Source organism: Astatotilapia calliptera, chromosome 1, assembly GCF_964374335.1.
Source record: "Astatotilapia calliptera chromosome 1, fAstCal68.1, whole genome shotgun sequence".
NCBI classification, from domain to species: Eukaryota; Metazoa; Chordata; class Actinopteri; order Cichliformes; family Cichlidae; genus Astatotilapia; species Astatotilapia calliptera.
In genome coordinates, this window is record NC_137422.1 from 23,100,973 (window position 1) to 23,115,479 (window position 14,507).

At 42.3% G+C, this 14,507-nt stretch overlaps 1 protein-coding gene across 5 annotated transcripts in view; it reads right to left on the bottom strand.

Annotated features, from left to right (window-relative positions):
- Positions 1-14,507, bottom strand: part of rnf111 (ring finger protein 111) — a 34,832-nt gene that overhangs the window by 7,674 nt on the left and 12,651 nt on the right. For 4 of the 5 annotated variants that reach the window (XM_026168793.2, XM_026168818.2, XM_026168809.2 and 1 more), the window contains 6 exons: positions 6,706-6,860; positions 4,677-4,874; positions 4,093-4,469; positions 1,984-2,236; positions 322-628; positions 120-245 (listed from right to left, as the gene is read on the bottom strand). In XM_026168793.2, the coding sequence (XP_026024578.2) occupies positions 120-245; positions 322-628; positions 1,984-2,236; positions 4,093-4,469; positions 4,677-4,874; positions 6,706-6,860 (1,416 nt within the window). The remainder of the gene's footprint in view (positions 1-119; positions 246-321; positions 629-1,983; positions 2,237-4,092; positions 4,470-4,676; positions 4,875-6,705; positions 6,861-14,507) is intronic. The other variant, XM_026168826.2, reaches the window with a different exon arrangement.

The following is a 14,507-nucleotide window of genomic DNA, read 5'->3' on the forward strand; positions in this document are numbered from 1 at the left end:
AGATGGGTCTCCATGTTTCTTCTTTGCTTTCTTTTTGGTAGTTATGAAATCTAGGAATCACTGGATTAGCTAGTATGAAACTTACACATTACACACATTACACTCCTGATGATACTGACCATGCTGTTCTCTGCTCAGGCTGGCGAGGATGGGAAGACATAGTTTGTGGCACATGAATGTGGTGCCCATGGCCGTAGTTGGGGTGCATTCTGTGGGGGTGTGGAGGAGGACGCTCGTGTGCTCGTCTGGAAAGACAGGAAAATACATGTTCAGCAAAGAAAAGCCATCAATTATGTAAGTTTAGCCTGCACTGGTACTCACGTGGGGTGCTGCATCATCCTGCGCCTCTGAACCTCCATCCTATACATGTGCGGCAGGGTCTGGTGGTCCGCAGGGAGATGTTGGGCCAGCTGGGCACTTGAATTAGTGAGGTGGTGGGTGGACAGAGACGGGGGAGGGGCGGGCGGCACGGCGTGGCCTGGCGGATGGGATGACAGAGGTGCATGAAAGGTGTGGGGAATGAGAAATTCACCTTGTGCTGGGGTCTGAGGTGTAAGCTGGGGGTTCCCATGGGAATGAGGACAGGCGGAAGAGGACTGATGATGCAGTGAACGTGTTAGAGGGCCATCTGGGTTTGACAAGAGATAAAGGGGAAAAGTTAAGACTGTCAAATTATGCAAGGATCTTCGTGTTTAAAAAAAAAAAAGAACAAATAAATGCAGATATCTTCCGTTTCCAACCTACTCCAATCACAAGTCTAATAGTTGATGGAAAATTATCACTTTAAAATAAAATTATATATACCCAGTATGGCAGAAAGGTTCAGCTTCTCATCTGTCTAAAACAAGATATTTAGCTCCCTACAGTTTTCTTATCGGCTCGCCCTCAAAATCAGTTTGAATACGAGGTTGCTATGGAGCTACTGCGCTCGCAACCAGCAAAGGACATCCCGTGTCTATGACCTATCAAGCCAAGGGACTAAAACCTTTTTAAAGTCAACTATTTAAAACATTGTGAGGCCTGAGCCTTGGACTCATGGGATTTACTTGTTCACATGCTGACCTCACCATTCGAAACTTTTGCTATGTTTAATACAAGCACCAGTTATCCATCCACTTTCTGCCACTCAAGCAGGTCCAGATTGCAGGGTCAGCAGTCTAAGATGAGACACCCAGCCCTCCCTCAGCCCAGCCCTCCCCCAGTTCTTGTGGTGTGGGTGGAGACCAAGACATTCCCAAGTTAGCTGAGATATGAAATCTCTCTAGCATTTCCTTGGTCTGCCCCCGGGCCTCCGTCATTTGAAAGGTCAAATACCTGGACCAAGTGGCTCCTTTCTGTGTGGAGGAATAGCTGCTCTAATCTGAGCTCCTCACCCTATCACTAAAAAGAAATCCATACAATTTGGAGTAGATCATTTCCACTGCTTACATCTTATATCTCATTCTTTCAGTCACTACCCAGAGCTACCTATAGGTGAGAATAAGAACGACCCCTGAACTGACGGTTCTGTCTCTTTACTATAAAAGACTGGTATAGCATTAGGATTGTTTTAACAGTACATTTTAGAATATTATATATGACAGAAAATAAGAAAAAACCCATTATAGGTCCTCTTGGGGCCTTGCCCGTTTCCTGTTTTGAATTTGAATTTGTTAATATTTGTCCACACTGCACTGAAACAGGGAGGGTGGACAAGTAAGGGAAAGGTAAGGAGAGGCACCAGTGACTCTAAATTTTCACGACATCCCCACCAAGAATCCTCATCGCATTGCTTCAGACTAACCAGATACTGGAAAATTCTGAGTAGCAAATTAAGTTTCTCAGCACTGAGCACATTAACCTGTTAGCCAGCACTAGTGTCTGTGAGCGAGCATTGGTTAGTATTATTGCATTGCAAATCTGTTTTCATAGGCGGCAGCAAACATTCAAAATGCATTTTCAAAAGTTTAAAAAGTCTGATGTAATATACTGCGTTGTACTCACAAGTTGGGTGCATGTAATGTCTGCAGGGCTGGGGCTGTGTTTGCGGCTGGGGCTGAGCCACCATAGGGGAGTTGAATGAGTCCACCACACTTGGCTGACTGGGCCCAGGGGTGGGCTGGGAAACATAAGCAGGGGGCCGTGAGGTGGAACCTGGGCAGCAAGGGTCAAAGGCTGAAGTGCTGCCATGGAAACTCGCCCCGCTGTTTCCACTGCTCCGAACGCTGCTGTTGCTCAGGTCCACTGGCAAAGTTTGCTATGAAAGGAAGACAGACATTTCAGAAAGAATTGGGACCAAATCTGCAGAACACTGAGCTCGTCTTTCTGAGTGAAAAAAAAAACCCATCAGGAACCTCTACTTAGTTTTTTCTCCCTCAGTCTCTAACTACAGTGCTGTGAGGAAGTGTTTGAATCCTTAATGACTTCTTTTTTCACATTTTTGTCACACATGTCAATGAAACTTCATTTAAGACAAAGACAAATCAAGTAAATACAAAAAGCAGTTTATAAGATGGTGATTTTGTAGCAAAAGAAATTGCCCCCTAAATCTAATAACTGGTTGTGCCACTCTTAACAGCAACAATTGCCATAAAGTGCTTGCAGCAACTGGCACAGAGTCTTTCAGATCGCCGTGAAGGAACTTTGGTCCGCTGGAATTGTTTTAATTCGGCCACACTGGAGGGTTTTCGTGCATGAACAGTCTGTTTAAGGTCACGCCACAACATCTGAATCAGATTTACGTCCACTCTTTGAGTGGGCCATTCCAAAACCTTCATTTTGTTTTTGTTTCTTCAGCCATTCAGAGGTGGAGTTGCTGGTGTGTTTCTGATCATTATTATGTGTGTTGTTTTTGGTCAGCAGTGGTTTTGCCTTGGAATCCTCACATAAATGCCATTTTTTAACAACTCTCCTTCTTATTGCTGAATCATGAACTCTGACCTTAACTGAAACAAGTGAGGCCCGCAGTTCTAGTTGATTCCAGGGAAGGTTCACCACTGTTCCAAATTTTCTACACGTATGGACTCAAGTGAACCCTCACTGTAGTTTACTTGAGTCGCAAAGCCTTAAAAATGTCTCTGTAACCCTTTCCAGGCTGAGAGATGTAAATGTAAATCATATGTTCTTGAGATGCTTTGGCGTGACCTTAAACAGGCCGTTCATGCTGGAAAACTCTCCATCGTGGCTGAATTAAAACAAACGGGCCAAAATTCACACCAATGTGAAACACTCACTTCCAGTTATCACAAATACTTGATTGCAATTCTTGCTGCCAATGGTGGCATAACCAGTTATTAGGGTTGAGGGGCAATACGTTTTTTACACGGGGTCACACCTGAAAAGCATTTTATGGACATAAAATGATGATAAACAAAAATTCTGTATTGACTTATTTTTGAGAAGTACTAAAATGTGTTTGAGGATCCGAAGCATAAAACAGACACAAGACAAATATGCAAAATGAAACAAAACGACTAACAAATCAGAAAGGGGGCAAGTAGTTTTTCGCAGCACTGTAAATAAAACATTAATGATCACATTCACTGATTGATTCCAAATGCATCATGAAGCTTTGACAAAAACAGGCTCAGAAGTTGTCGTGGAATAAAATAATAACAAAAAATCCTCTCACTTCATTCACCCTGCACTCTACTGAAGGTTATGGATACTGTAGGGATATAACGAGTCCTCATGACAGAGTGAGTACAGCTGTTCTGTGTTTCCAAACACCTGTCAGATAATCTCAATAAATGCCTGGAATGAGGCAAAGAACGAAGCAACAATGAAGGTAGCTAAAAGCCTCTAACCTGACTACTGTAACTCCCCATTACTCAGACTACATCATTGCTCTTCAACATAAGGGTGATTCAGTATTTGGGGCAGTTCTTTGCTGACAATATACATTTGGATAAATATTTAACTTAATAAATTATTTTTTCCTTAGCTCTGATCTTCCCTTAGCTCCACTTAAAATATCTCTGGGGTGCCAGGATTTCTTCATGCAAGAAAATAAACCTTAGTGGTCACGAAAACCTGGTTTGTGTGGAATCAGCGTATGCTTATACTGCCTCGCTAACAGCTATGAATCAATAAATATTGTACAAACAGCCATACTTGGTCATGGTAGTGGGCTGCGTTGCTGCTACTACTGCTGTTGCTGCTGCTGCTGACTCCGGCGCAGGGGGCGGGCAGAGCACTGGGTCGCACCACGGGGCATATCGGCTCCGGAAAAAGCATGGTGCCTGGGGGCTGCGGTGCTGGGTGGTGGGCATGATGGAGAAAGTGTTGAGTGTTGCTGTGGCTGTGCTGAGAGCTGCTGGTCTGCTGAGGGGACGACGCCTGCAAGCAACTTGGATGGGAGTGGCTCAGGGGCAGGTGACCAGGGGAGGGGCCTCCGCATGGTGAGTGCTGCTGACAACAGGATGGGAGCCTAGGCATGGCCACGCCTGCATTTTCTCCTGTTGTACCTGACAAACCTGGTCTGTTGTCATCTGATGAGAGAAAGATATATGAGAATTATTTTTCTTTTTAAAAATGCTTTTACAGGGCAGACAATATCACAGAGGACCACACAATACAGACTAATTAGAAATTGGCCACTAAAAAGAATTGATTTTTTAAACACAAGATGTCTCCAGACAACAGTTGAAAAGAAACTGCCTGCTGCAGCAATGTCAACATGCTGTGTCCTGTCTTACCCTCTGGACCTGTGCGAGCAGAGCCACTTGGCCTCTGTGTGTGCATACTTTCAGGTGTTGAACCTGGGCAGCTAGTGGAAGGGCCTGGGGCATCATTGAGCTCTGAGGTAGAGGCTTGATGGGATGATGATGATGATGAGGACGACCTGACTGTTTGAGGCTGAATCCCGCCAGAGGTTGTTGGCACAACTGAGAGATCTGTGGATTAAAAAAAAAACAAAATCAAATGGTAATCAGAAAAGATTATGTCACCAGAATAAAAACCAGCTGACTTTTGTCAGTTGAGTTATTGATCAGAAGTAGGGTGGGAATCGGGAAGTTCAGTTCCTTGGAAGTGTTAGCCTGCTTGCCTATCAATCCCCTTTATCGACTTCACTTGTGCTACAATCAGCTGATTTCAGTTTGCAGGAGGACGAAGATAGTGGCACAGTCTACAGTGTGGTTATGACATTACTTTTATTTTTATTACACAAAAGCATGGGAGCGCAAAGTGCAAAATCCATCCATTACAGAAACAAATGAATTAGACTTGTAAAAGAACTTTGGCTCTTTGCAAGCAACTCCACAGGCAGTATGCTAATGCTAAGTTAGCTAGAACACAGACTGATGATAAAGCTGAGTGAATGCCCAGCAGCCAGACCGTGTACTTTAACAGGTAACAAGCAGATGAGGAGTTGGGCTGCTGTGGCGATTTATTTTGTGCTGTCGGCTTTGTGTAAATAATAAGAGAAATATCATATGTGTGTCCTCATTAGGATAGGGATTCGTGTTGGTGTGTGGAACCTATAGGTTTATATTGTTAACTGGTAATTGTCAGACGGTCTGTTTCAGGTCATTTTATAGAAAAATGTGAAAGTAATGTTAACGAATAGTAGTAATAATTAATTACTCCAAGGATAAAGACATTAAGTAATGTACAGCATTACGTTTAAGACAAGTGTTCTGTGTAATAGGTAATAATTACTTTTTTGAGTAATGAGCCCAATAATGATCACAACAAAGAGGGGAAACACCTCCAGCGTGCAACATTTGACCACACAGCACGCTATTAATTTCTAGGAATGCAATGTCTTTGATATGCTGCTTAGAAATCTTGGCCACTCTCAAAGCAGAGCCAGAGAGAACTTGATGAGAATCGATAAGGAATCGAATCAATAACTGATATCGATTATGGAATCGGAATCGCTTATTTCTTATCGATTCCCAAGCACGATTATGTGTGGAGGAGACACTGTGGTATTTGTGCACACTGGTAATGTCTGCCATACCATAGTGTCTGCAGAGGCTTAGCAGCCAAGTAGAAGAGCAGACCTTATTAGCATTCCAGTGTGTAAATACCATCTGCTTTTCATATTCACAAATTAATTTCCCCTCTTTCTCCTAAGAAATGCAAATGCTCTAATACTGCGTGAGGCACCATTTTGCTACCCATCACAGGCGCAGGCTGATACAGAGAATGACATCCAGGCTAAGAGACAAATACCAATACAAAGCAATGTAACAGAAAATAAAGTGCGAGATACGAATACACTGAAAAGAAATGCAACCTTACTGGTTTAGGTTAATGTTGTCACAGAACCATACAAAGCTGAGTATGAACTAGAATGACACTAAAATTTAAGTCAATTTAATAAATAATTAGCCAATTCTGTTACTAATTGTACGTTTTTTGGTAAAATATCGCTTTTGGTTCCACTCAACATTAGATCTTTGTCTGCTTACTTTACATCTCATATCTAAATTTAAAACACTCCAGAGATGTGCATGTGGCTTAAATTAAAGTTCTGTAACAACTTGACAATTAAATCCAGCATTTTTGAGTATTTTTAAGTTTAATTTTAAATGTTTTTTCCTTGTATATATTTTAGTCTTAGTTTTATCTTTCACAGTTGTAGACTGTGACAAATAAGTTACTACAACTCTCGCACAGCTTGCATGAAAAGTACATTAGCTGAGTCAGTAAGACCCAAGTTAAAACATCGCTTAGTAATCTTTTAACCAGGCTTTGTTGAAACGAGTTCTGTGTTACCATCTTCATCAACCGTGAGGTCCACCACCTCCCCAGCATTCTGCCGCAGCGGTTGGATAACAGTGGAGAGCCTGTGACGTCCACGTGGCTCCTGGAGGCGATTCTGGGAGCAACTATTACCCCACATTCGGCCAAGACCCCCCACTGAGCGTGACCTGCAGAAAATAGACACATTGAAAAAAGGGGAGAAAGAAAAAGAGACTGTTACAACATGCTGGAGTTCAGGACCACCGGGACTATTCTCACAGCTCACTGAAGCATTTGCTTTACAAGAGCCAGACCAGTTCATTTCCAGGCCAGCAGATGCTGCTGCAAAAGTGGATGAGGAAGTAAAAGTGAGCAGATCTGACAGAAGGACTTTGTGTAATGGCTTGTTTTGCTGCAGCATCTAAAACAGTGCATGGTAGGCTAGGGATGTGTGTGACTAGTCAGTGATACGTTTAAATGTTAGTACTCTGCTAATATAAATAATGGTCAATGCCTTTTAACTGCTAAGCAACCATCCACCACTAGTTAGCAACAGCCCCTATGACTCTGTGGCAGTAAGCTGTAAATGAGCATGCTGGAAAGTAAAACAGATGACAAGCCCTGCAACCAGCGCAGTTCTGTTATACTTTGATCTGCAGCCTGTGGTGGCGTAAAGTGGCATATCACCACCAGAGCAACACAGAACCACAGTCTGCACACGTGTGTGGACCTGCAGAGAAAGAATTACAGCTGGTGCTGCTAAGATAAGCCACACTTGACAAACTAGTCTCCTGTCTTTGTAAAATATTTAACATCATCCATTAGGTTGTGTAGTTTTGCATTCTTTTTTTGTTCTGCACTAATTGTTTTGTTTGAAACTTTAATAATTTACTTAGTAAATTAGTCGCTAAATAAAAAAACCCCAAAAAACAAAAACAATACAAAAAATTGACTTTTAGAATCTGCAGACTTGTTCTGCAATCAGCCTTGCATCTAAATATTCCCATCGTCTCCAACCACCTTTCGTTTTCCTCGAATTAAGTCAAACGCTGTGCTGCTCTTGCCCCACCTTTAGCCCATTTTCTTATCTTTCTTTTAATTTTCTCTCTCCAAGGCTCCGGTCGCTCTACCCCATGGCCTCTGAGACTCAAGTGAGAGGCCAGGGAGTAGCCACATTTCCCTCCACAGCACTGTAAATCTAGGTGATCAGAGGGAGGAGGGCATGACCTCAAGGGACAAGAGTCAAGAGACTAAATGGGAGTGCCGTAAAGCTTGATGCCATGGAGCTCTGCAGCTAGGGAATTTCACTGTGGCTAAATGAGAGATTAAAAACAGGAATACAGAGCAGCAGAGGGAAGGAAGCAACAGCACAGTCTCAGTAACCCTGATGTGACCAGCTCAGAGATTCCTACTGATTGATACATATACATCAGACATCAATATGTTACTGATTAAGTCATTGTTAGATTGACCCTTTTCCTTTTTTTAACCCTTTTTAAGGAGCAAACTGGGGGCAAAAACTTGACTTCTGCCTGGCTTCACAAATGAGTCAATCCTCAGAGACTCAGATGTTAAAACGCTGAGCTTCAGCCATTAAATAAACTTGTTTACAGTCTGGTACAAAAATAGATTTGCTCTCCATTGATAAATTTGCCCTTTGTGGCAAATGGCATCTAGGAGTGAGGCCACTTGTTGTCTACTATGTTTCACTCTGGCCAATTCAAATCACTGAACTGAACCTCTGGGCCACATTTGTGGTGTTGGTGACTTTATGAAAAAGCATTTTTTAAATGGAATTATTTGACACATAGCATGGCTTACAGTGAGTTAGAACCATCTTAATGAGTCAGTGGCTCTGTTTTTGGTTAAATCTGGTATTTCCTTAATCTGCTTACCAGGCACTAACTAGCAGGTAAATGTGTCTGTGTGATACCAACACAGAGTTTATGCACACAGCTTGCTAACAATACTAGCTATGATTAGCTCGTAACTTAGCACCTCACTCTCTTAAGTCTTAATGTGTTCAAGTCTGGCTCCAAATAAAGCATGGTGAGAACCAAAAGCTTACACAGGCAGAGTCCAGAAATCAGTGTGTGAAGTCTTTTGTATACAGAGTATCCTCCTGAAAAAGTGGCGCAATCTCATCACGTTACTATGAAGGAACTTTTCTGCAGCCTGAATATTGAACTGCTAACTGTTGGAATGCATCCATATTAGTTGCCAAGGGAATTCATCATTGCTGTTTGAATCCAGTTTGAATAAACACCGACTGGAATCTGCTATTGGCTCATGCAGAGTTCATCCAAATCGCTGTGGCAATGAATAATGGTCACCCTGGACATACTGCGGAACACTTTGTACAACATCTGTTTGAGCTCAGGATGTATGCAGAACACAATGCAAAGACCTGCATCCTCATATTTAGATTTTATGGTATTCAGCTCTTCATTTTTTGCATTTTCGTTTTAACCGAGTCCCATTTTGAACATCAGTTTTAACCCTAGAAGCTTTTTTAATCTGGTATGTTTTGGCTACTGGAACACACTAATTTTCTAACTTTTGGGGAAATTAAATTATTTCTCATGTTTTCCTTTTAACACAGAGAAAACAGAGAGAGATCACATGAATTGGAGGCCTTTGCTGTAAACGTCCCAAAATCTTTCTCTTTGTTTTAGCCAAATGACGTACTTGTGACTTCTAAGGGTATTTCCCTGATCTTGTCCGAGCAGATTACAAAACCAAATAGAAACTAGAACAACTGAGTAGAATAGGAAGAATGGACTTACTCACACCAAAGAAAGAAGTGAGCAAATACTGCAATCTTTTTTTCCTTTTACCTTGTTAAGTCATTGTCACGAATGAGGTTTTGTTTTGTATTTTAAAAATAATAATAGGATTTACCACTCTGGGATCACCGGAAGAAATATTAAGACAGACTTGAGTCCAATGAACACTCATGGTAAGCCCTGAAAGCTGGTGAAATAACCAAACTACCAAATACCTTAAACCTATGGAAGTGTTACTGATGAAAACTAATGTTATTTAAAAAGCAAAAGTGTTTACTGCACTGTATAAAGTTAACTAGTAAATAAAAAGCATTATTATTCCTCATTTCACTTTTAGTGCCTGCATGTTTTACTTTAATACTTTAAAGATGAATATGTAACGTTTTGAACTGGCTAACTAAGAAACAAACTAATTAAGAGATGGCTTTGATTTCATTGCTTAAATGTAACAGAGCAAACGCTTTGTGCTGAGGGGGATTCCCACTAGCTCATACTGTCCTCGTCCAAATCAGCTTCCTCTGGGACGTACTGCACAATGCAACAATAGAGGAGGAAGCTTATTAAACTTCATACTTCACACATTGCTAACAAACACTTGTTCCTCACCACTGAACACACAGCAGTGAGGGTGGCATCTGTGGGTGGAGGGAGTGGGAGTGGGGGTGAGGGGAGGGGTGTACATGGTGGTTGTACTGGGGTCTAATTGGCCAGCATTCTCAGCTCAGGGTTGATCCCAAGGAGCAGGGCTTGCCACTAGGGATGGGCTCCTAATTAAGCAGCCCTGGGATTATTTTGTAAATATCTGTTTACCACTATGACCCCTTGAGTGTGGCAGCAAAGAGCAAAACAGTACATTGTAAATATGAACACTGTGGGAATGGGTGGCTTGGCAATGTCGAGGCTGTGCCAAACCAAAGTGTTGAGAGACACAAACCCCAGGGAGCTGAGGTTCTGTGCACTGCGGCAATGTAAACTGCTGGGACTGATGCTATGGGCAGCTAAGGCTGGGAGGTTGGGAGTTTAAAGGTTGGGAGGGGATCATACAAGGCCAACAGCACTGTGTAAGAGAGAATAAACAATGTGAGGCATTAAGCTTTGCCCTGACAGCAGTATTGGCTGTGTATTCATAATTTAGGCCTTCCAACTCTAAACACAGAGTAGAAAACTTTCAGGAATCCTGCAGAAAAATGTAGCACGCACATAACGCTCACAGAGAGTCTCGTGATATTCACTGCCCTAATATGCATATACTGAGCTGATTAGCAGAATCAGGGCAGGGACTCATCAAGGGCTTTTTTTTTTTTTTTAAATTGATCCATGTCAGCTACATAATCCTTGTTTATTGTAACTCACTGTGCTCTGGGTGAACCAGCTGCCAAACGCAGCCCACAGTGCACTGCTAAAACACTGGAATTTTCTCCTGACGCACGGCTTTACAGGCGAGTCAACTGCATGAACGAATAAATAACTGCCAGCCGTTCAAATTCATGATGAGAACACTGACAGCAAGTCAAATGACCAATCTGAGAGGCAGTGGGTTAAAAATGGAAACACTTTACTTAATTTTTTTAGCGTTTTTTCCCCACTTATGTCAAAAGTGCTGCTGTTGGTTTAAACCTGAATTTGGAGTGCCACATTTTGCACAAGCTGGGAGTGAAGAGAGGCTGTCCAACCCTGTATGGTTTTACTTATCAGGCTATTTATTATGTTATCTTCAGCTTTTACACTGCATTCCAGTCTTTTTGACTGGTTTTGGCTGCTCTAAGACTGTTTCTCTCTGTTTTCAGAATAAAAAGTATATCTATGTGTAGTGAAACTTAGGAAACCCACTCTTCTGCCTACAGAAGTTGTTTTCATGCAAATGCATCACACACAATTAAATAAATCACATCAGAAGCAGCCAATCACCCAAAATACCAAGAAAAAGTCACGATACAATATGTATGTGGGTTTTCATACTTCTGAATATCGTGCCTGTACTAATATAAACTGCATGTGAACATATAAATTAGACCACTGGCAGTGTGAACAAAGATTTCACTGCTCATTCTCCTGGCCTTTGATTCTCCGCCCTTCTGCTCTGCTGCTGCCCATCCCCCTTACAGCAGAGCTCATCTCTACATTCTCTAATGAGACAGGACATCTTTGAAAGTGAGGAAAACAGGCAGACAGGCCATGACATCGCAGGCTGGGTATACTCACTTCCAGGAACTATTTTTCATATATTACTGATAGACTAATGTGAAAGGTAGGAACAGGAAAAATATGGTTAAAGACAGAAAGCCAAAGGAGACAGATGGAGGTTAACACAGAGGGAGAGGTTTGTGAACTGAGCTGCATAATCGCCTGCATGAGGAGACAAGAAGTTATATGAGAAGAGAGAGAAAAGATTCATTGGGTGAGGAAAATGGAGGTGGGTGTAGTGGAATACAACTTCTCTAAACACACTGCTCTCAAATGTCTGTCTCTAACTAGCATCCATATCAAAAAGACTTGAGCATTATATACAGTGATATGGCAGCCATGATACCAATCAGGCTATGCAATGTATACAGTGTTTCCCTAAATACGGACTTTACTTGTGTGAGATGCCCAGGTATATCAAAAGTAGGATAAGTATATTCTGCATGTCATTTTAGCAGTTTCTTTATTAGTGAGTAATTCTGTTAGCTGGCACTGCTGTGGCGGTCCTTGATATCATTTAGCTGTCTCTCCAGAAAGTCTATTACGCAGTTGTGCACAGTCCAACCAGCCTTGTGCATGCCGTCGTTCTGCTGTGGAGAACCACTCTAAACAACAAAAAGGTACAGAACTGGTTCATGTGCTGCAATGCTGAGCCCAAGAGGCTGCAGAGCAAAACTAGGACTACAACTTTCTCCGTACGCACCAGAGGTTGGTAAAGTTGGACTCCATCCTCGGGATAAGGGACTCAGTGTGGAAGCAGCTAGTTATTGTTGTTATTCTTTGCCACAATATAGCACTACATCTACTCCATGGTAGTTTTAAGCTTACATAATAAACCTCTAGTGATGTTAAAAAAACAAGTCTGGAATACGTTCTGATGTATACATGTATACATGTATACATGAAACATGAATTTTAGAATTATTCTGTGATATGGGATCATTATTCACATTGGTTATACAGTGGGGCAAAAAAGTATTTAGTCAGCCACCGATTGTGCAAGTTCCCCCACCTAAAATGATGACAGAGGTCAGTAATTTGCACCAGAGGTACACTTCAACTGTGAGAGACAGAATGTGAAAAAAAAAATCCATGAATCCACATGGTAGGATTTGTAAAGAATTTATTCGTAAATCAGGGTGGAAAATAAGTATTTGGTCAATAACAAAAATACAACTCAATACTTTGTAACATAACCTTTGTTGGCAATAACAGAGGTCAAACGTTTACTATAGGTCTTTACCAGGTTTGCACACACAGTAGCTGGTATTTTGGCCCATTCCTCCATGCAGATCTTCTCGAGAGCAGTGATGTTTTGGGGCTGTCGCCGAGCAACACGGACTTTCAACTCCGCCACAGATTTTCTATGGGGTTGAGGTCTGGAGACTGGCTAGGCCACTCCAGGACTTTCAAATGCTTCTTACGGAGCCACTCCTTTGTTGCCCGGGCGGTGTGTTTTGGATCATTGTCATGTTGGAAGACCCAGCCTCGTTTCATCTTCAAAGTTCTCACTGATGGAAGGAGGTTTTGGCTCAAAATCTCACGATACATGGCCCCATTCATTCTGTCCTTAACACGGATCAGTCGTCCTGTCCCCTTGGCAGAAAAACAGCCCCATAGCATGATGTTTCCACCCCCATGCTTCACAGTAGGTATGGTGTTCTTGGGATGCAACTCAGTATTCGTCTTCCTCCAAACACGACGAGTTGAGTTTATACCAAAAAGTTCTACTTTGGTTTCATCTGACCACATGACATTCTCCCAATCCTCTGCTGTATCATCCATGTGCTCTCTGGCAAACTTCAGACGGGCCTGGACATGCACTGGCTTCAGCAGCGGAACACGTCTGGCACTGCGGGATTTGATTCCCTGCCGTTGTAGTGCGTTACTGATGGTGACCTTTGTTACTTTGGTCCCAGCTCTCTGCAGGTCATTCACCAGGTCCCCCCGTGTGGTTCTGGGATCTTTGCTCACCGTTCTCATGATCATTTTGACCCCACGGGATGAGATCTTGCGTGGAGCCCCAGATCGAGGGAGATTATCAGTGGTCTTGTATGTCTTCCATTTTCTGATGATTGCTCCCACAGTTGATTTTTTCACACCAAGCTGCTTGCCTATTGTAGATTCACTCTTCCCAGTCTGGTGCAGGTCTACAATACTTTTCCTGGTGTCCTTCGAAAGCTCTTTGGTCTTGGCCATGGCGGAGTTTGGAGTCTGACTGTTTGAGGCTGTGGACAGGTGTCTTTTATACAGATGATGAGTTCAAACAGGTGCCGTTCATACAGGTAACAAGTGGGGGACAGAAAAGCTTCTTACAGAAGACGTTACAGGTCTGTGAGAGCCAGAGATTTTCCTTGTTTGAGGTGACCAAATACTTATTTTCCACCCTAATTTACGAATAAATTCTTTACAAATCCTACCATGTGGATTCATGGATTTTTTTTTTCACATTCTGTCTCTCACAGTTGAAGTGTACCTCTGGTGCAAATTACTGACCTCTGTCATCATTTTAGGTGGGGGAACTTGCACAATCGGTGGCTGACTAAATACTTTTTTGCCCCACTGTATATAGTTTTACAATTTTAGTAGCATATAAAAAAGCGGCATGTCAAAGTGACTTTTTTTTTGTCCCTGCCACTTAAATCATTCGTGGTGTAACAAGTTAACTATATTTAACTATAAACCTTTAGTCACGCATCTGGTTGACCTCACATTGTGCTTGACATATCTAGAAAGATTTAAATGGCAGAGGCACAGCGTAGGTGGCTTCAGGGTGATGTGGGTTTACAGCTATAAACATGTAGGCATGCAGCTCTACTAGGACTGGTTTCTCTGTTCAATGTAAGCAGAGCTATGGAATCCATG